We start from the raw sequence: 19,434 nt of genomic DNA on the forward strand, positions 1-19,434 counted from the left end.
GCTATCAGCGCTGCTCGTCTGTCGTTTATCATCTCGGTGAGATCTAAAGATGTTACATGTAAGATTCTGTACTCATTGTATAGAGCATTTCTATCTTACTAACATTGATTTACATTAGGGAACGAAGTTCCCTTCGGAATCCTATCCGCGTGGGAACCTTGCGGCAGTATCTTGTGCGCGAACCTACCCCTGGTTTACAAGCCTTTGGTCCGAGGTATCCAGCAGATTCGTTCAACAATAAAGAGCTCTCGGTCTCGTAGCTATGACCTTGGAGCGCGACCGTCTTCATCATACCACGACTGGACTCGAATTCATAATAGTGCTCTTAGCAATTATCCTACGTCAAAAGTCACGGCGACTAGAGGCAACTCAACAGAATTAGTCATGATTGGACGTACTGGGATTACGGTGGAACGTGATTTTAAACAAGAGATCCATCATGAATAAACGAGAGGAAATGTCCCTTATAAGTTAAGAACTAACAACATGAAGATTACCTACTGGAGCAGATTCCAAGGTTAAAAGTTGAAGCCGAGACCAATTTATTAGCTGCAACTTTGGTTTTTGCTCCAGTACCAATTACTTCCTTCCATTATGTGAAACAACCAGAATAATCATCCCTTACTCAAACGTCTCAATCCAGGACTGGATAGCCTTATTAACCGCGGTTGGATCGTCGATCATGGTCCAATGTTCAGTGTCCACATCTACCCTCGTTAACTTGTCGAAGTATTTCTCCATGCCTTCGGATAGGCTCGAGACGAGATAGATATCTTTGAGTGCATGAACGAAAAGAGTGGGCATGGTGAATCGATGACCCCCTGCTTGAGCAAGTGGCAGTTCATCCTCAAAATTGATTTTCTCTGTGCGGTACCAGCTAAGAGGACCCCTGAGACCCTTGATCTGGTACTCTGAGACGAAGAGGTCAAGATATGTACCGTTAAGGAGAGCGTTGGCTTGTAGGGAAGGTAGATTTTCGAAATTCAGGCCCTCGGTGTTAAAACCAACCTTGCCGTCAGGGGTTAGACCGCCGCGTGTCGCTATTAGCATCTGTCGGATCACCTCTTCGCTCAGAAGATGCCGGTCAAGCGATTGATCTCGTAGTTGCAGCTGATATTTGAAGGTCGGGAACTTGCCATCCTTGATCTCATCGGCAAGATCGACATATTCAGTCAACGGGGGAAAATAAGGATATGTTAACGCGAAGATCCCTTTGAAAAGCTGAGGGTAATACATGGCGAACCGCCATAGCACTTTCAAAGCCAGTCAGCATTCTTTTATTCAAGAGTCTAAATGGGACAAAAAGGAGAAAATATCCTATAACTTACAGCCAGCACCCCAGTCGTGGCCGCCGAGGATTACCTGCTCATCGGGAAGAATTTGGTCTAGTAATGCCGCAAGATCGTCAGACATGTGCTTAAGGGAGAACGCGTCCAGTTCGCTCGGTGAAGACGTCTGTCCATATCCTAACATCTCGGGAACGATGACTTGATACCCGAGCGAGGTAAATAGTGGCACTTGATATCTCCATCCGTATGGAAGATCCGGAAACCCATGCAGGAGAAGAACGCTCCCCTTAGGCTCGCCGGAGGGACGAGCTCGCAGATAGTGATAGGTGTTTTCACCGATAATAACAGAATGGCTAGAGTTGAAAGGAGCCGGGACGGATGGCACCTGAGCCGCTATGGCTGCAGGTATCGTTAAGCTTAACAAAAATGCTCGAAATGGATTCATGGCGTATATGATATCTTTAGAACTAGTTATCCACGATGTTGTGTTGGTAGTAACATTCCCATAGATATCAGTCGGTCCATAGCTTTTATATTATAGGATTTTGATGCCACGATATTGATTTCTAATTCATACCTTACAAATCTATATCCATACTGTTAATCGTTAGGGGGACGTTACTGAGGCTAACTTCGTTCTATCACCACCGGCCAAATTACTCCGAGGGTGTTCGGAGGATGTCTGCTTACAAAGTTAGATAGGTGCCTCCATTGCGGTCCAAAGTCTGACATGATTATACCAACAAGATAGAGATGTAATGATTTAAAGTAACATCATCTTAGCTCAGTCCCGATAGTCTGACTTCGATTATGAAGTTTTTAGGTGGATTGCTGATTAATGTGAAGAGAGGTACTCAATGTGAATATATTATTCCGTAGTCAAAATTTCATAATCTGAGCTTTGACTTTCGCCATTCAGCATTACTAATTCAAAACTGTGAAATACAAGATGTTAGGATCTATATGTTTACACTTTTTAATTAAGAGCATTCCCGAACTACGACCTCCTTACTGATCTAAGGTGGATATATCGAAATATTCTGAAGGTCCTAGGGTAATAAGCGACATGACCGAACCTCACGCTGGCTGTAACGGGCTTTAAATCGAACACGAATTACGATCAAAGTCTATTTTAACTAATATTTTAAATACCTGTTGATATGTCTCCTTGGAGTGTTAAACTGGTCGGGATAATTGTAGTGATTATACATATAATATTGTCGCAAACGCCCTCATCCTTGTGAGTTACCGAGAGAAAATAAGATGCTTACTTCACCTATCCAAATTCTACTACATGATTCATAATGTATAGCTTCACTTTAAATGTGGTGGTTCAAAATAAAAAACTGATGGGTTATAATGGAAGCTTGTTCGCCAAAAGTTATAGACTGAGCATCAGTGGTTTAGTGGTAAAATCCATCGTTGCCATCGATGGGCCCCGCGTTCGATTCGCGGCTGATGCACTACTTTTTATATTTTTCTTAGTCTGTTCACGTAATGTGACTGTAAAATTTTATGATTCTAGTCGTATTTCGAATAAGTGAAAGCAAGTTATATTGGTACTACTATTATTCGTTAATCTTAGAGTGAGACGAAAATCTTTTTTTACTTCCTATCGTCGCGGAAATATGTGGGTATACTCTGACAGAAGTGGGTCCATACTACTTTACGATACTACTATTAACACGGTATTGATACTATTCTTTTAAATATTCAGTTAAGTTTAAGTGGAACTTCAATAACTATTTTATGTATAACGTTAGATTGTGTACATAAAAAAATTTGTTTCTTGTGAGTTGTGAAGATTATGGATATTTACGCAACATGCTAGCCCTTAACTTGACGAGTAGGGTTGAGTTCAACTTATATCTATTCGCAATATAAAATAATCCTAAGGATGGGTATTTTAAAGATGTCTACTACTCCTATTTGTAGATCAAGCCCGCCCGTATGGCACCCCCTTGGACCGATCTGGCCTCCCATCCCTTATCCGGTTGCGCTGATATCTCTGTAAAGCCTCGTCAAACTTGAGCCCTAGCGACGTTGCTATCCGTACGTAGAATCGCCTGTTGGCTCTGGAAAATATTCCACTTGAACCCTCTCAGTTCTTACGCTCTGATCAGCACGACAGATCTGTATTGTATCGTCTTCCTTCGAGAATTGATCAATGAACAAGAAGTACTCCCGATTGAGTGCTACATCTTCGGGCGCGTTTTGTAACCACAATGCACATTCTTCTGGCGGTTTTCCGGCAAACGGAGACCGGAAATCAACATCTATCGGTGTCTTGGTGCCTTCAGGATATGCGTTTTCAAGCTTCTTAGGTGCATCCTCATAACTACCTACAAGGTGCTGTTCCCACGCAGCTTCAAAATTTCCTTTATAAGCCCGGGTGAGCGCATCGTTGAGATACTATATGTAAGTTAATTAGTGGTCATAGGTGCTTTATAGATATAAAATGTCTTATTTACATTGGCATTAATGTCGTCGACGAGCACGAAGAGCGCGTAGGGCGGTATTGGACCTGTCATTAGGATGAAGTTCGGATTGATATTAGACGGGTAGGTATGTGATTTGGCCTAGTTGATAAGTATAAGCTTTCAAGCAACTTGAATTAGTCTATGATGTGATGGAGTTAATGGTGGTTTTAATACACAGTTTCTATAATGTGCCTCCAATATAAACTACTCTACAAGATACTTGCGTACCTCTCATGTATTTATGTGTCCTTATGTGCAAGCGAAACACGGTAGATCAAAGTTAGGTTCCCAATTTGATTGGTTGAAAGTCTACACAAGAGCCTCACTTAACAACCGAAACCTTGAAATAGAAGACAAAATAACGTAAGCTAGTTTGATGTACTTGTACAGTTCTAGAATGCTGTATAAGTACGTGTATATTTGGGTTTTCTTTTGCTTTTTATCGTCATCTAACCCATACCTCGTCAAGAATAATATTGCCAGATAATAATTCAGAAAACGCTATGTAATTGTATATATCTAGCACGTATAAAATCAAGTAATAGATAATCTCGCTAGACATGACTAAGTAAGTAAGCATACTTTAGGTATATAGAGTGTAAAGAGTAATCTACCTTGTAACCCTCAAGCCTGAGGACATGTGTACTACCCAAGTAAGTCAACATAAAGGGGCATGTATCTGACTATTCAACGCCACCTCAATAGAATCACACAATTACTAAGTAGATGCTGAGCAACTCCTAATTATCTTTAGGTATCCCAGACCTTCAAGAGATATGTAGAATATCTTCCCCCACCTCGAATTCTCCCTGACCACCATGGCCCCAAGCGCAATCATCGAATCGGTAGTAGCCGTAACTCAAGCTGACACTCTAGGTCCTGATATATATCAGAATGCCCAGTATGTGCCTCCATATATACCTCAACCCTTGCTAAACAATACCCGGTAACCGGGCCATTATCCTCCCAACCATCCGGAAGAGCCGTATTCGGCGGCCTACTATCCGCCCAAGCAAAATCCGCAGCCAGCGCAACAGTCCCTCCCAATTTCCACACATACTCATCCCACTCCTCGTTCATCAAACCCGTCACCCTCAACGCCGGGGGTAGAGTCTTCTACCACGTCGAGCGCACCGCCGACGGACGCGCCTACACGACGCGCCTCGTGCACGCCACCCAGGGCGACAAAGACAATACCTGTGTTTACATAGCCGTCATCTCGTTCCAAAGCCGCGACAAGTCCCCGCATAACGCCTTGAACTACGGCACTCCGCTACCCGATCTGTCCGGCGTTAGTCCTGACGACATCCCGGAGGGTCTCAACCAGAAGATGCCAGCAGCCTCGGCAAGTCCAGACGGGCCCTTTAAACAACTCGATTCAGACGGTGAACCATTCGACTGGCGTCCACTCCGATTCGCACTAACAAACGAACCCTACACCTGCCGTTCCCACAGTTTTGCGCGTTCACTGCCCCTATCCACCACCTCCGCGGCAGTCAACCTCGCGGCGCTGGCGTACATGTCGGACCAAGTACTCTTCTCAATAGCCATCTATGCGAACCCGGACAAGGTAGGCGAGAGGGCGAAGAACGTAACGATGGGAGCTACTCTCAGCCACAACGTTTCGTTTCACGATCCGGCTGTCAAAGTGGACGAGTGGATGGTCGTCGAGCGCGAGACGTCCTGGGGTGGTGGTGGGAGGGTGCTTATCCATGAGCGCATTTGGGATTTGAAGAGCGGTTCTTTGGTCATGACGTGTATGCAAGAGGCGCTAATTCGCCTGAGGGATTCTAAGATTTGATTCATTATTTAAGATGGCTATGTCGCGGGGTTAATGGTGGCAAATAATGCGGCTTATGTATTTTAAATATTAGGAAACTTGAAAATGATGGTTTAAATCACTTTTTAAAAATTGTCAACGATAATAAGAGTAATTAATATCTCAAGTTAGCGAGATTAAATCTTAGAGCTTTCAAAAACTTTACATCGCACCATCTTGCTACCCCTTTATCTACATTCACTTTGTCATGTACGGATTATGAGCCGAACAGGAGTTTAACATCACGTTTTTTCTTAGAGGTTATTAATTAATCTTAGTATATCTCATCTTTATTAACACTAAACAACTCTAGTTCCTCTGGGGTCTAACTTCTACGCCACGTCGCTTCGTAATGAAGACTGGAATCGCCCGTAATTCCATTTCAATCCAACCCCCAATAAGGTATATCCAAGTCTAAATATCCTCCACAAGGATTTCTCAAAGGTATAGCTCATTACTGAGAGCTTAGTACCTCAATCTAAACTCTAAGGTCATACCTTCCCCCTTTCTTCTTCGGTATACTTAGAAGCTCATAAGATCTATCAACAAGTTAATAGAAACCCTTTATTAGGAGTTAGGGGGGGCGTGGGTAAAATAATTCCATACCTCGTCCAAATAGGCCGCGCTTCGCCCAGTCCATGGCCATCAGCACCCTCGTCCTCACGCCAACGCTCTGTGCGAAATATACACTACGCCAGGCGTATACGGCCCACAAACCACCGGTGACGCCCCAGCCACCTCCAAGGTCAAATACGGCACTGTTGCCAACGTAGGCTAAGCTACCGAGATGGTGATATTCGAATGCCTTATAGCAAGTCTCGTCGAGGTCGCCATCGAGGATGTCATTGACACGTAGACCGGGCGCAGCGTGCGCTAGCTTATTGAACTTATTCGCTAAATAGATACCCTGTTGGTTGGCGCGCTGCGCCGTCGCCGGCAACGATGTCAGCTTGCTGTCAATCTGTTTTAATAGTTCCCTCAGCTCTCCAAAATCTAGAGTCCCTGATTGGTCCTTGTCGAACTGAGAAAATAGCTTGTCCAATCGCTTTAGGTGCGCCGCTGCTTGCGGGAACCGCCGCTTGACATCGGATGCCACGGCGCGCCAGTCGCTAAAGTGGAGCTCCACGGTCTCGGGGTCTTTGCCCTGCTTGAAAGCATGTCCGCGTAGGAAGGTGATAACGTTGTTAGCAATATTATTCTGGACAGTTGAGCAGTCACCAATGGCGTAAACATCGCCTAGAGGAGTGCCGTTGAGTCTCAGGTGAGTATCAGTTTCGAGAGCATGGCGGTTGTTTTGTACGGGCCCTAATTTCGCCGCAATCCGCTGGCATAATTCGGATTGAGAGACGCCAGTCGACCATAGACAGAATCCCATCGGAAGTTCCTTAGTAATAATTGCGCCATCATCAGTCTTCTGTGTAAATATGATCTTATCCTTCTGCACCTCTTTTACCCTGGAATTAACAAGAACCTCGACCTGGTCGCGAGCGAATCGATCTTCGGCGTATTTAGATAGTGCTTCATCGTAAGTATTAAGAATATGGCCTCGGCTCTGTATTAGATGAACTGAGATTTCATTGCGCAACAGTCGAGGAAATCTCCTAGTCAAGTCCTCGTTCAACAGATCGAAGAGCTCAGCAGCAAATTCGACACCTGTAGGTCCGCCACCGCTAACCACGAATGATAATAATCTCTTGCGCTCATCGTCGGCTGTTGTTGGAAGGCAAGCAAGTTCTAAATTCTTCATTACTTGATTTCGGATCATGCGGGCGTCGTTAATGTCTTTAAGGAAAAAACAGTTATCAAGTCCCTTGACTCCGTGGGGGTTTGTTACGGATCCGACTGCGATGACTAGCTTGTCGTACGGTATATAGAACCTGACCTCCTCTCCCCTAGAGTCTGTCTGTGAAACTTCAACTAATTTGTGCGAAAACTCAACGTCCTCGGCTGAAGCTCGAAGGTAGTGCCCCCCGATTCTAGTAAGAATTCTGCGAATAGGCTCAACTAAACTGCGCATTTCCAAGGTACCGACGGTCGCGGATGGTAACATAGGAGTGAATAAAAAGTAGTTTTTAGGACTGATAACCGTAACATGGTAATCATCAGGATTAAGCTGCTTCAACAGCGCAACGCTTCCCCAACCACCACCTAAAATCACAAGGTGAGGTTTAGTCTTTCTCTTTCTTGCTTCTTCATTTTCGTCGTCATCGAGAAGCGCTTCTACGATGGGGAGGTTTTTAGGACCTCCTCGGCGCGGGGACAGTGCCGCCTCAGACACATGACAATCGCCAAACGTAACTGACGATTCTTTGTAGGTTGTCGAGTCGTATATAAAAAAGCCGGCAAGTAACGCTCCCACAAACCCAATTCCTGTACCAAGTATTGCAGCTGTACGATATGCGAAGTTGAGGATCACGGATCGTCTTTGTGGGAGGGGTTTCCCTGAAATTCCGCGCACAATGCGCCGTGATGGGAAGAGCAATTGAACTACTTTGGAGGGGTCATTTCGTTTCGGAGAATTCGGTCGGGATAGAATACTGAATTGGCAAACATGCGTAGGTCTTATTTGTCTTAGTAGAGGTGACGATGTGAGTCTATAGCTAGGAGAGCTCTGTCGACCAACGCGTAAAGCAAGAGCCCTGGCAGCTCCTAGCTGTGATGGCATCTTCGTAGCTTCTCCTCGCCAGTTCGGTTCGGGGTATACAAAAAGAAGAGACTATATGAAAGGAAACAACATGGCGAGTTAGTAGAATTAATAAATAATAAATTAGCGCTCGTGGTTATTAAGAAAAAAAAAGAGCTTAACTGAATAAACTCTCGGCCTCCCTGGATGAAGGAATGTCCCTCTATTTGTGTTACATAGAATAATTGTGTATGTAGTGCGTCATATCCGCTGGAGTGGAACTCCGATCGCCGTCACCAATGCTAGAGATAAGCGTGAAATTTCAAGCTTGGCTAGACCCGCATTGCATTAGCGAACACACCTATCAAAGCTTCATCCCGGCTCTTCCTTACCGTTTCTGATGTGACTTTTACCTAAAAGGGGCAAAATGAAGAACTGCTATAACGTCTTGTTGTTGATAAATATAAAGCATCAATAGATTTCAAGACTCTTACTATTGATATATGTATTTATTATAGTCATTCATTTCTATCTTCAACGGGACCTGTCGTAAGAGTATAAAAATTTAGGTCTTGTCGAATGTTCTACGAGATAGGGGTTCATTCTTAGAAAAATTGTGCAACGGAAAGTTATAGTAACTATTGGTCGATACCGAACTTACCTAACTCGTTTCGCTTATTCATATTCCTATAGGGCCGAAAACACCGCATCTCCGTTGAAGAGCACCGAGCATCGCCGAGAGTATTTGTGTTTTATTAAACCACTAGGGATTTTTCGTATTCATAAGCTATCGTATACAAATACGTAGCTGGCTCTAAATGCTAAAGTCCTTATAAGCCCACTTTTCTGTGAGCTTGGTCTTCGCCTGCTTCCTAAACGGTATTCTCCTTCTAGCCTCCACCTTTCCTCTCAGGAGTAAGCTCCGGTAACGGTCCTTTAATAAGTTGCCTTCGGGTCTCAGGCGGCGAAGGGAATCTTCTAATTCATCTGGTAAGACCAACTCGAGGTCTTTCTCTGGCAGCTTCAACCTGCCAAGTTGACGACGCCGGAGCTCCTCATCATTGTCATCAGCGCTGCTATCGCTCTGTTCAAGGTTTGCGAGTGCCAGATTTTGTTCGTGCTCACGTTCGGCAATCTCCTTTGCGATTCGTTTGATTTCTTCTAGCTGCGCTTTCCGGACTTTGGTCTTAGCTTCGTGCTTGAGTCGACGCTCTTCTTCCTTTCGTCTTTGAATTCTGTTCCGTTGGGCTGGGTTTTTGCGTCCCGGCCGTTTGGCGCTGACCTTAAGCTCCTCGCCACCACTCTGGAAGCCTTCCCATTCCGAGTCCTCGTCCCACTCAGATAATTCTGCTCGAGCTTCTGCAGCCTCCGCCTCCGCCGCTGACCTGGCGGTAGCTTCCGCTTTGAGACGAGCCGCCTCTTCGGCTTCTAGGCGCTTGCGCTCTGCTTCGACAGCTTTATTAGATTCTTCCTTATAACGGGCTTCGTAGTCAGCAAAGTCCGGGTTATAGCTGTATCCACCAGTAGGCTTCGGTACGGCCTTGGGTGTCTTTCCACTAGCTAGTAGCGAGATCGGTTTCTTAGATATGGATTTGGGTGCCTTTTTCTTATCGTTTCTGTTGTCTTCTATATCTGTTGGTGTTTCGGGTTTGGCTTCTACTGCCCATGGGTCGAAGGATGCATCCGCGACTTCTACCGTAGACTCATGAAAACCATCTGCAACTTTGCGCAATCGAGAAAGCTCTTTCTGCGTGACATATTCCCTCCGCGGCCTCTTGGATGGAATAATACCGTCTGTAGTCTTATCTCCTGGGCGCTTTCGCATTGAAACAGCGGGAATAACCGAGCGTGCGGCAATAATCTCGTCAGCCTTAAGAGGCTTCGAAGTATGCTTTGGGAATTTCTTTGGTAACGAGGCATCGCCTACTGTATCAAGAACGAAGAGCTCTTCGGAGGGTCGCTCAGCAATGACACCACTATGTTATCACGACGTCAGTTCAGAGAAGTAACTAAACGAGAGCAATTGTGCGAACCCTTTGATAATTTCCTCGTTTAACTCATCAAGACCTTTCTCAACCTCCGTAACATCGACATTCTTCCTCCATGCCTTCTTGCCTTTCCTCGAGGGTTGCTTATAAGTTGCAGGGGCCTCAGTCGACCCCTTCAATGGTTGTATGACCGGCATTTCTGCGATCTAAGGCAGTGATGAATTTGAAAAGGATTATGAATTGGAATTGTAGGTAATTGTATTACTGAGGGCTTCAGAAGCGGAATTCCTAGACTCCGTGGCGTTGGTGGGGCTATTGAAACTAGAAATTTTTACAGATGCAGGGTCGAGATTTAGTTGATGTTTGGTTGATATGATAAGATAAGAGAGTTGGCGTATTTACCTGGTACTCCACATATAATGATTAGGTAAACTCAAAGCAAGACCAATTGATTCGAGTCTTAACTGGGGTCGGAGTGTCGGCCATTTTTCTTTTAACCAATGGGGCATGCTATCGATTGCCAGCAACAGCTATTAACGCAGCCCCATATTCAGACCCCAGTCCTAAGTCCAATCCACCAATCTGTTAAGGCTGCAGAGCCCAAGCGCATTTTTCATATATGGGAAAAGGGACCGCCTCCTTTTGTATGTGAGGTGGGAAAGAACAACTCTTCAATAAATAGTTTTTTTTTCCCGACCGCTTCTTACAGCGCAACAATATACAGTAAATAATCCCACAGAGATACTTAATTTACTTTTCCCTCTTTTTTTCAGTCATAAGAAGAGTATCCTTGAGTTCCTACCGACCCGACTTCTAACTTGCAGCTTTCTTGCACGTAGCATCTTGTAGCTCCACGACTCTCAACTGATAAACTGGGTCGACTCTTTTTCGACAACTATTGATCATTACCACCAATAAACAACATAACGATAAATAGAAATTCGACGCGAACATGGCACAGACTGGAGGAGCAGGTGGTTACAACAACCCGTTGAAGAAATTCAAGTACTATTACCCATTGGCCTATATAGTCTAAGTCTCATCACTGACGTTTACTAGGTTGGTGTTTCTCGGTGAACAAAGCGGTACGCAGTCTACTCTCTAAGACGTCACGAGCTAGCGATAGCCCTCTATATAATCGATTGCGCTTCTGGATAGTAGCTAATAGCTTGTCGGCTTAGTCGGGAAAACATCCTTGATAACGCGGTTCATGTACGACTCCTTCGATAATATGTACCAAGCTACGATCGGTATCGACTTTCTGTCCAAGGTAGGCTAGGACCTTCAAGCATAAGCTGCGGAAGACGTAATCCAGACCGGCTAACGAGCAAGGGTTAGACAATGTACCTTGAGGATCGAACGGTGCGATTACAATTATGGGATACAGCAGGTCAAGAGCGATTCAGGAGTCTGATTCCCTCATACATCCGAGATTCGAGCGTTGCGGTAGTTGTCTACGATATTTCCAGTATGGACCGAAGCTTCTTTAATCCATAAGCTAGACTACAGGGAGACTAATATGGATGGGCAGATGCGAAGTCATTCCAAAATACTAAGAAATGGATCGATGACGTACGCGCGGAACGAGGTAACGATGTGATTATCGTGCTTGTAGGGAACAAGACGGACTTGAACGACAAGCGAGAAGTTACTACGGCGCAAGGTGAAGAAGAAGCCAAGAAGAACAACCTGATGTTCGTCGAGACGAGTGCGAAGCTCGGCCACAACGTAAAGAATCTATTCAGGAGGATAGCACAGGCTCTTCCCGGTATGGAGGGGACGGATGCTGCAGCACAAGCTTCATCACAGAGTAAGTCACACTTACGGTATATAAACCTAGAGAGGAATTATCAAGCTGACGCATTACAGTGATCGACGTAAAGACAAACCCACAAACCTCTCAGCAAGAAGGGTGTGCGTGCTAGTAACGTGCTCGTAGCAAAAGACAAGCGTCGGCATTGCAAGGGAAAAGACAGGGACAAGCAGGATATTTCCGTGCATAGCGAATGAATCAACAAGAGATGTTGTATAATACGAATCATCCTACGAAGCAAAGTAACGAGAAGAAGATCAGCAGAACCATTACCGGTATGACGTTTAGTATATGTAATCACCTTTTTCAGGTTTCAATATTTCAATTCAAGCGCCGTTAAAATGGTTTGAAGTAAGCTCTGTGCTTTATATACTTGTGCCACAGTAGATTTTTTTTTGTACTTGTAAACATCCATACGCCATCATGACTAGCTTTTTTATGTTCGTATAAGCAATACCAGAATATAGACCAGATTTTATAACATTTCCGGAATATCCGGCCTTTTAACCTGAACGTCGTATTTAACCTAACGTCTCTACATTGCCATCCGGCATGCCGAAGTATGCCTTTACAGGCTTCACTCCTTCTATATCCGTGCCCAACTGTGCTACCTGCGGGCCGTTCAGCCCGGAGAAAATGCCCACCTCGAGAACACCGAAGATCTTCTTGATCCGCGCCAGCAAAGCATCCGGCGTCCAGAGTCCCTTGGCAGGGTCCAACTTATCGGTCTCGCTATTCAGTAGCAGCGTCGGGAATGGTGCGTCGATGATGTGGTTGTGGTTATCCGTGATTGTGCGGATGAAGGTGGGGCCCGAAGTCCGAATCTTAGGATCGGTGCTGCCTAGACGCAATAGCTCGCGACGCACGTACTCGCCGCCCATGGGGGATACTTCAACAGGGATGTATGTCCAGTTAGTCAGGAGACGGTCGACCTTCTTGCGGCTGTCGGCGACGCAGATGAAAGATTTGGATAGGCGAGAAACAAGCTTCTCCTGGAAGTGACAGGCACCGCCGCCCTTGATGCAGTTAAGCTCGGCGTCGACCTCATCCGCACCGTCGAAGTAGATGTCGATGGGTTGGTGGTCTGCGGATCCGGGGTTGAAGCCTATTTCTAACAGTAGGTCCGGCACCTGCAGTACCGAGAGCCCCGAGTGGTGGATCAGCGCCGTCGAGCCCGATCCCGTCGGCACGAACTTCATCTTGCCGGTAACGGACGGCCCTAGCTCCGCGATGGCTTCCACCACATACGCCACCGTGCTACCACTCCCGATCCCGACGTAGGTAAAGTCCGAGCTGAAATGGTTGGCCACGGCCTGCCGGCACGCAGCCCTCTTAGCGGACTCGATGAGGTTGGTAGACATTGCTGCTGACGCTATTGTTCTCCGATTTCCTTTTGCCTTCGGAATGACAGTTGAGAAAGTGGCTGCTGGACGGATGAGCGATATATTACAATTCCCTCGATGTTGCGTATTCTGGCTAAGAGAGGCGGATACGGCGTTGGATACGAGAGCGGGATAGCCTCTAAATACCGCACGTGGATTCGTGAGATGGACTCGGGTAGATGCACTTGCGACAGCTCGCGGTAACAATGGACTCATGAAACCCCAGGTGAGATAAGGGATGAGAAAAAATTGTGAAAACTCACTCTAGACAAAGAATATGAGATTGTTGGTTTTCTTTCAATTGATTAATCGATAGCTAATTTTGAGTTTGTTTTATCCCTTAAGTTCAGATGAGTGAAATGTTTATTTGAGTTAAAGCTCGGAGCCCCACCGTCACGATACCTTCCGTGCTGCCCGTGGTGGTTAATGTGGTGGTCTGACAACTGCTGCCATGACGTGAGCATAGGCAGGGGTACATGGGGTACATACATACGTGGAACATCAAGGGACCTGCCCGATCTCCGGATCTCATAACTGCAAAAGCTGAGTCAGCCATGAGGCTCAACATACTTTAACGACCTGTGGCTTCTTCTTTAAACATGGGCATTTATGTACAAGACTGTTTTCACACCGTCTTCGTACAGTGTCGCTTATCTTAGATACCTAGGTACCTACATATTCTATGCTACGATGGAGGCATCAGAAGTACTCCCCTAAGTGATATAGACAAAACCAAAGAATACTAGGTAGCTATTTAATTTGTTCAGTTGTACAGGGCTATTGTGGAATGAATTATGAATTGAGAATGATGTTAAATTTGTAATTGCTCTCAAAATTTAAAGCATCTTACGCATGAGTCGCCGGACTCTCTTTGTCATTGTACCAGATCTTACACTGCCTTGATTCATACCACCACTCGAGCATCCCTTGCCAACCTAACTCGAGCCATTTATAGGGCTCCCTGTCTCTCGGAGGGAGTAGCTCGATCTTTGCTAGGTATGGGAACCTATGTTCTGTACTAGCAAACCCTGTATAGGCAAACCCTAGGTATAATGCAGGAGAATTTTCGACTTTCATAGTCGTGCAAAGACCATCCAGTCGAACCTCTCCAACGCAAGCCTGGCAATTATTAGCATAACGGATGAGAAGACCAGTTATTGATACATGAGCGTCATGTCTCTTTTGGCAAGGCGTGATTCCGATAACATCCTTCAAGGAAGCAGAACTGTATAAAATTGGCCCAGAAGTGTACGGACGTGGAGATATATGAGAAATAGAGGGCCCAGGCGTGTGGTCGGCGGGTGAAGTAGTAGCCAATTTCTTACTTCCCCATTCCGAATAATCCCAATATATTCGATCAGGGCCCCCTGATGCTACGAATACTCGTGACCAAACAGGCGGAGGTCGCCGGGGATTAAGATGAGGTCCCATTGTCACTACTCGACCCTTGTTTGTTTTGACCTGATGAAGGATTAGATGAGAGTGTAAACATGATAGATTCTCTTACCACAACGGCGCAGAATGCATTAAATATATCGGCGCGCCACCATATAGCGGTAATGGATTCGCCATCGTCGAAAGGTACGTATGTCCAAACAGCATTCCTCTGGCGACGGTCTATATGACGGTAGAAGGAGATATCTTCTTTATCTCTATGAGCATGAAAGAACAGCATACCACATTCCCAAGATAAGGAAAGCCCGGTAATTGCCTCATTGTTGCACTCGAATGAAGTCATTCGAAATGTGTTACGCTCCAGCATATCGCGCCTCTGTTGGGCAAGGCTATGGATATGAAGGAGCTGTATCTCGCGTGGTAGCATAAGAGTTGACCACAGAATGACTTTATCAAGTTCGGGTGTAGGGGAGATATTTATGCGTCGAATTTTACACCCCTTAATTCAACATTAGATTAATTTTACAGTTACAATCAAAGTAGAGTGGGAAGGCCTTACATCTGACTTGACTCTCAGAGTCCTATATGAGGCAATCGAGATAGTGTGCCACCATGTTGTAAGGTCCCCATTATCAGGTGCCAGTAGATTAATTGAGCTGTTCGGCGTGGAAAATATAATCTGCTTAATACCCAGGTGATCTTCTGATGTATAAACAGTATCAGCGAGGGAAGTTCCGTCTGTCTCAAAGATGCAAACATCCTTGCTACTATATGGTTTATTAGACAAGCTCACGATATATCGAACACCGTCTAAATAGTTGTATCGAGCCCATATGCTCGAGGTAGTGTCAATATCGTAGGCGTCAGGCGTACTGCCACTGCTAGCGCAATGATTTGCTATAATCGCGGACTCATGAACAATATATTCAGCAATCGTCAAGCATAATTCTATAGGTAATTGCTTGTATCGAGCGCGCAATATTTCTGCGAATAACCGCGGAATGACCTCTAATCGTCTACGGTCCTCTGATTCCATGGGTTCGAATGAGTACTGCATCACTTGAAGATATGACGCAGAAGGAGCCGATGCAAATCGCAGACAAGCCGAGTGACAGCCGATAAGAGTGTCCCCATGAGAACACACCAGACCTCTACAAGGACTTATGATATATCCTAAGCTGTTATCCCTGAAATCATTGGAGTAGATGTAAGGGAACTCAGAGCCGACATTGCCGGTTTCGGTGACTGGATACTTATATTAGACGAACTTCTTGATTACCTCGGTACTCTTTAGTACTTGCCTGCTTTGACATTTTCGCCCTCCAATATAGGAAACCGACAAAGTCGGCACCTAGGAGGAACACATTTATATTTGCTATCGTACATTTATTAAGTTGTTGCTGAATTGGCGAGTTCACTACCAAGACCAGGTTAGATAGCAGAACGTTAGGCACTTAACCGCTTCCAAGTTGAGTCAGGTTGGGTATGAGAGGTACTAGAGGGTACCCCAAAGGGCTGCCATAATAGCCCGAATTTACAAGGATTATACAGTTAAATATATTAAATATATTAAATATCCTGAAAACTCCTATCCAATATTCGGTAGCTAAAAAGAAGGCTCGTTACCCAGGAAAAAGGCCCAAAACCCTTACCTATAACACCCCGATACCCTTACCCACGACTTAACAGCCAAAAAGAAGATTCGGAAGCAAAAAGATACGTATTTTTTAAAAAAAAAGATAAAGATGTGGACTTAGAAAAATTCCACTTATTTTGGGGATACCAAATAAAAGTGCCTAAAAGTTGTGCATAAATGAACTTCTTGTCTCGTCAACCGGAATATCCCTCGTAAACTCGGGCACTTAGCTTATGTAAGCTGTGCTAGGTACCTCAGTACCATGTACGTAGCAAGCCTCAGCACCAGCCACATATCCGCCAAGTCATCAATGTGAAGTACCTAATCTTATTAATATTGCTTCATCTACAAGCCCAAATAGTACGTATCGGCTGTGTGACACCACAGAAGAATTCCATTCCACCTCATTTTTTATTACTAGCTTGATGACAAATATGCAATCTAGGCCGGGTCAAATTATTATATACCTAACTTATTGAACTTTGTAACATAAGCCAACCTAGTAAATGGAAGGCTGAGAACTATATATCTATTATGGGTTCAAATCTGCTGAGGCATTGGAAAATATTAAAAATAGGGGGGAATAAGAAAAGACTGGGAGTAAGAGGTAGGAGGTATTTTCTATGTAAACTAATATCTAAATACTGGTTTATGCAGAAGTACCTAAGCCAAATTGAACTATTAATACACGCACTTACGTATTTTACGGGTAATGCCTATATGGGCTAAAGTGCCTTTGCCTGTTAATTATAATTTCTAACGAATGACTACCTACCTATGTAAATGTGAAGGGTGTGAGTATACCCTGCAATTTTTCTAAATTGTCCGGTCTATGCTTAAATACCTCACACATGGACACAACACCTTACCGTGCATGTAACCTAGGCAAAATTGTAACATACAGCATCCATGTAACCAGAGCTTTTTATAAATAGATTGCATATCAAGAGCCGTTCCTAGGGGGGTTTACGAATATAAAGTTTGTTTTGATTCCACGGGAATTCAACTCATCAACCTTTTGCTTGAGAATTTCAGAATCGCGAAGTTTCATCTTTCCCCAGTAACGGATCTCTGCCTCTGATGCATAACCAATGGCAATTTGTTCCTTTAAGAATTGTCCAGCCAACTCGACCGTCTATAAGTGCACTATGAAAGGTAAGTTTCCAGAACCAAAACAGGGTTAGTATCAAGCTTACAATCCACCTTCTGTCATATCAACCAAGACTTCTGTGATGCCTTCTCTACTCATTTGGTCACGAGATAATGTAAGAATACCAAAGTCACACATGGTTTTATCCCGTAGTTCTTGTTCGTGGGAGCCCTCGAATAAAAGAAACTGCGACCCGGGAGACCATAGAAGGATGAAAATGACTTGTATATCGGGTCCACTGAAGAAGAAGTAGACTTGATCGGAAGGAAGTACATCGCCACGGTATATCTTAGCGAGCCCCCAGTGAGGTTGATTGACGCTCGACTCGACTACAGTCCGTATGTCCTGAAGCACACGAGACACTGTTACATACAGAGACTAGTTGGGCTGACCTTGTTAAGAAGGCTATTCTCGGCACAGAACTCTAAGCCTTCTGGGGATCTGAAAGGTAGCGTTTTCACGAAGCAGGCAACCCGATCTCCTGTTGATGCATCTTTCACGATATAAGCGCCGGTCTTTCTAATAGATTCTCTTGCGTCATGTGTAGAGAATGAGCACTGTGAAGCCATAGCCAATGTTCACGATGTTTAACCGTTAAAGAAGCAGAAATGTGACCCCTGTCTTTTTTCTTCTTGTTTTCTTCTTTCTTTTCTACGCGAAGTTCTAAGTTAAACCTTTACTTATTACGCTAAGGAACCTATTGCAAAAGTATGAGTATTATCTTAACAGTATCTCGGTACGTAGGTACATGTAGGTTATTGATTTACCCCTCATCGAGTACCTAGTCGATTTGTGGCTGGAATATCCTGGCTCTAGCCACGCTATGAGATATTTAAAGGTCTCGTAATTATCTAACACCCCAACTACCAGACACTCATGATGGACCAATGGGGATGTAGATGATATATTCAGTATGGCTATTACTATAAGAGATTTTAGCTTAGAAGAGACTTTAGTAGTTATGTTGTTATTAATGGCTACCTATAGGGACTCGTAAAATATACCTAAATATGGAGAGGACGGGAAGCCCCCTATTCCCACATATATATGGACCTAGGTACACTACCTCTAGGCAGCAATGAAATGAATCTACTATTTAACTACATATACTGTTTATTACAATAATGATTAAACACACCAATTTATTTATCAAGTCTTAACCTAGCCTCGGCGTTGGCGTCTTCGATCCTTCGTGGAAGGGTAATACGTCGACGATGGGCAAAATGAAGGAATAGGAGGTAGTATTAATGTGTGTCAGGATCTTGCGAGTTTCTAGCAAATTTCCAAGAAGTCAGTGTGCTCTTAGAAGTTTTGTTACGAATAAAATGTACGTTGCTACTTCTAGGTGTGGGATGGATAGATATGAAAAAGCTATGTGTAAACAAAAGATAATACTTTGTAAGTTTGTAGAGGGAATACATTATCCGCATTAGAAAACAATCGCTAGCCTTGAGATAACCTGAGAGTCCCGATTTAGATTGGGGCTATAAAAATCTAGGTGCCTATTTAGTCCCTTGTCTAAACTTCTAAGATCATTTTAATATGTTACATTATAACTAGGCACTTAAATGTACTTAATATAATATCTATACGAGACCCGGTCCGACTTCCAAGCCCCTTCGGATAGTTATACATCTGACTGATGATCTATTTCGTGCCTAGTACTCTATTAAATTCTTCTTTTATCACATTTCGGTGGTATACTTACTACCTAGATGTAGATATACCTACCTAAGATATAGGACGGTACGAGGATGCAGGGTTTTTTTATTAAAGGGAGAACGCCTTCGCTAAGGTCATACAGTGCTAAAAGCACCGTATATAGGTACATACATTGCATGAGGAAAGGGAGACACCCT

At 44.3% G+C, this 19,434-nt stretch overlaps 6 protein-coding genes across 6 annotated transcripts; 2 read left to right on the forward strand and 4 right to left on the reverse strand.

The window, feature by feature from the left end:
- Positions 1-621: 621 nt before the first annotated feature.
- Positions 622-3,820, reverse strand: GL218_08995 (Bifunctional epoxide hydrolase 2; the record flags this gene model as incomplete). The annotated part of the gene is made up of 4 exons (XM_033585812.1): positions 622-1,253; positions 1,329-1,674; positions 3,402-3,701; positions 3,761-3,820. 4 exons carry the CDS (start codon positions 3,818-3,820, stop codon positions 622-624), a joined length of 1,338 nt encoding a protein of 445 aa, XP_033439975.1.
- Positions 3,821-4,587: 767 nt separating this feature from the next.
- GL218_08996 (Acyl-coenzyme A thioesterase 8) lies at positions 4,588-5,570 on the forward strand (the record flags this gene model as incomplete). The annotated part of the gene is made up of 2 exons (XM_033585813.1): positions 4,588-4,670; positions 4,751-5,570. The coding sequence occupies 2 exons, from the start codon at positions 4,588-4,590 to the stop codon at positions 5,568-5,570; spliced, it is 903 nt and encodes a 300-aa protein (XP_033439972.1).
- A 540-nt stretch (positions 5,571-6,110) lies between these two features.
- GL218_08997 (External alternative NAD(P)H-ubiquinone oxidoreductase B1, mitochondrial) lies at positions 6,111-8,253 on the reverse strand (the record flags this gene model as incomplete). Its single annotated transcript, XM_033585814.1, has 2 exons — positions 6,111-6,127; positions 6,195-8,253. 2 exons carry the CDS (start codon positions 8,251-8,253, stop codon positions 6,111-6,113), a joined length of 2,076 nt encoding a protein of 691 aa, XP_033439973.1.
- A 772-nt stretch (positions 8,254-9,025) lies between these two features.
- On the reverse strand, positions 9,026-10,396 carry GL218_08998 (uncharacterized protein; the record flags this gene model as incomplete). The annotated part of the gene is made up of 2 exons (XM_033585815.1): positions 9,026-10,187; positions 10,245-10,396. 2 exons carry the CDS (start codon positions 10,394-10,396, stop codon positions 9,026-9,028), a joined length of 1,314 nt encoding a protein of 437 aa, XP_033439979.1.
- A 755-nt stretch (positions 10,397-11,151) lies between these two features.
- GL218_08999 (Ras-related protein Rab6) lies at positions 11,152-12,124 on the forward strand (the record flags this gene model as incomplete). The annotated part of the gene is made up of 6 exons (XM_033585816.1): positions 11,152-11,204; positions 11,259-11,284; positions 11,381-11,469; positions 11,538-11,667; positions 11,731-12,009; positions 12,069-12,124. The coding sequence occupies 6 exons, from the start codon at positions 11,152-11,154 to the stop codon at positions 12,122-12,124; spliced, it is 633 nt and encodes a 210-aa protein (XP_033439980.1).
- A 409-nt stretch (positions 12,125-12,533) lies between these two features.
- Positions 12,534-13,373, reverse strand: GL218_09000 (Ribose-5-phosphate isomerase; the record flags this gene model as incomplete). Its single annotated transcript, XM_033585817.1, has 1 exon — positions 12,534-13,373. One exon carries the CDS (start codon positions 13,371-13,373, stop codon positions 12,534-12,536), a length of 840 nt encoding a protein of 279 aa, XP_033440000.1.
- Between the last annotated feature and the right edge of the window lie 6,061 nt (positions 13,374-19,434).

The sequence above is a fragment of the Daldinia childiae genome, assembly GCF_008694065.1.
Source record: "Daldinia childiae strain JS-1345 chromosome Unknown Scaffold15, whole genome shotgun sequence".
NCBI classification, from domain to species: domain Eukaryota; kingdom Fungi; phylum Ascomycota; class Sordariomycetes; order Xylariales; family Hypoxylaceae; genus Daldinia; species Daldinia childiae.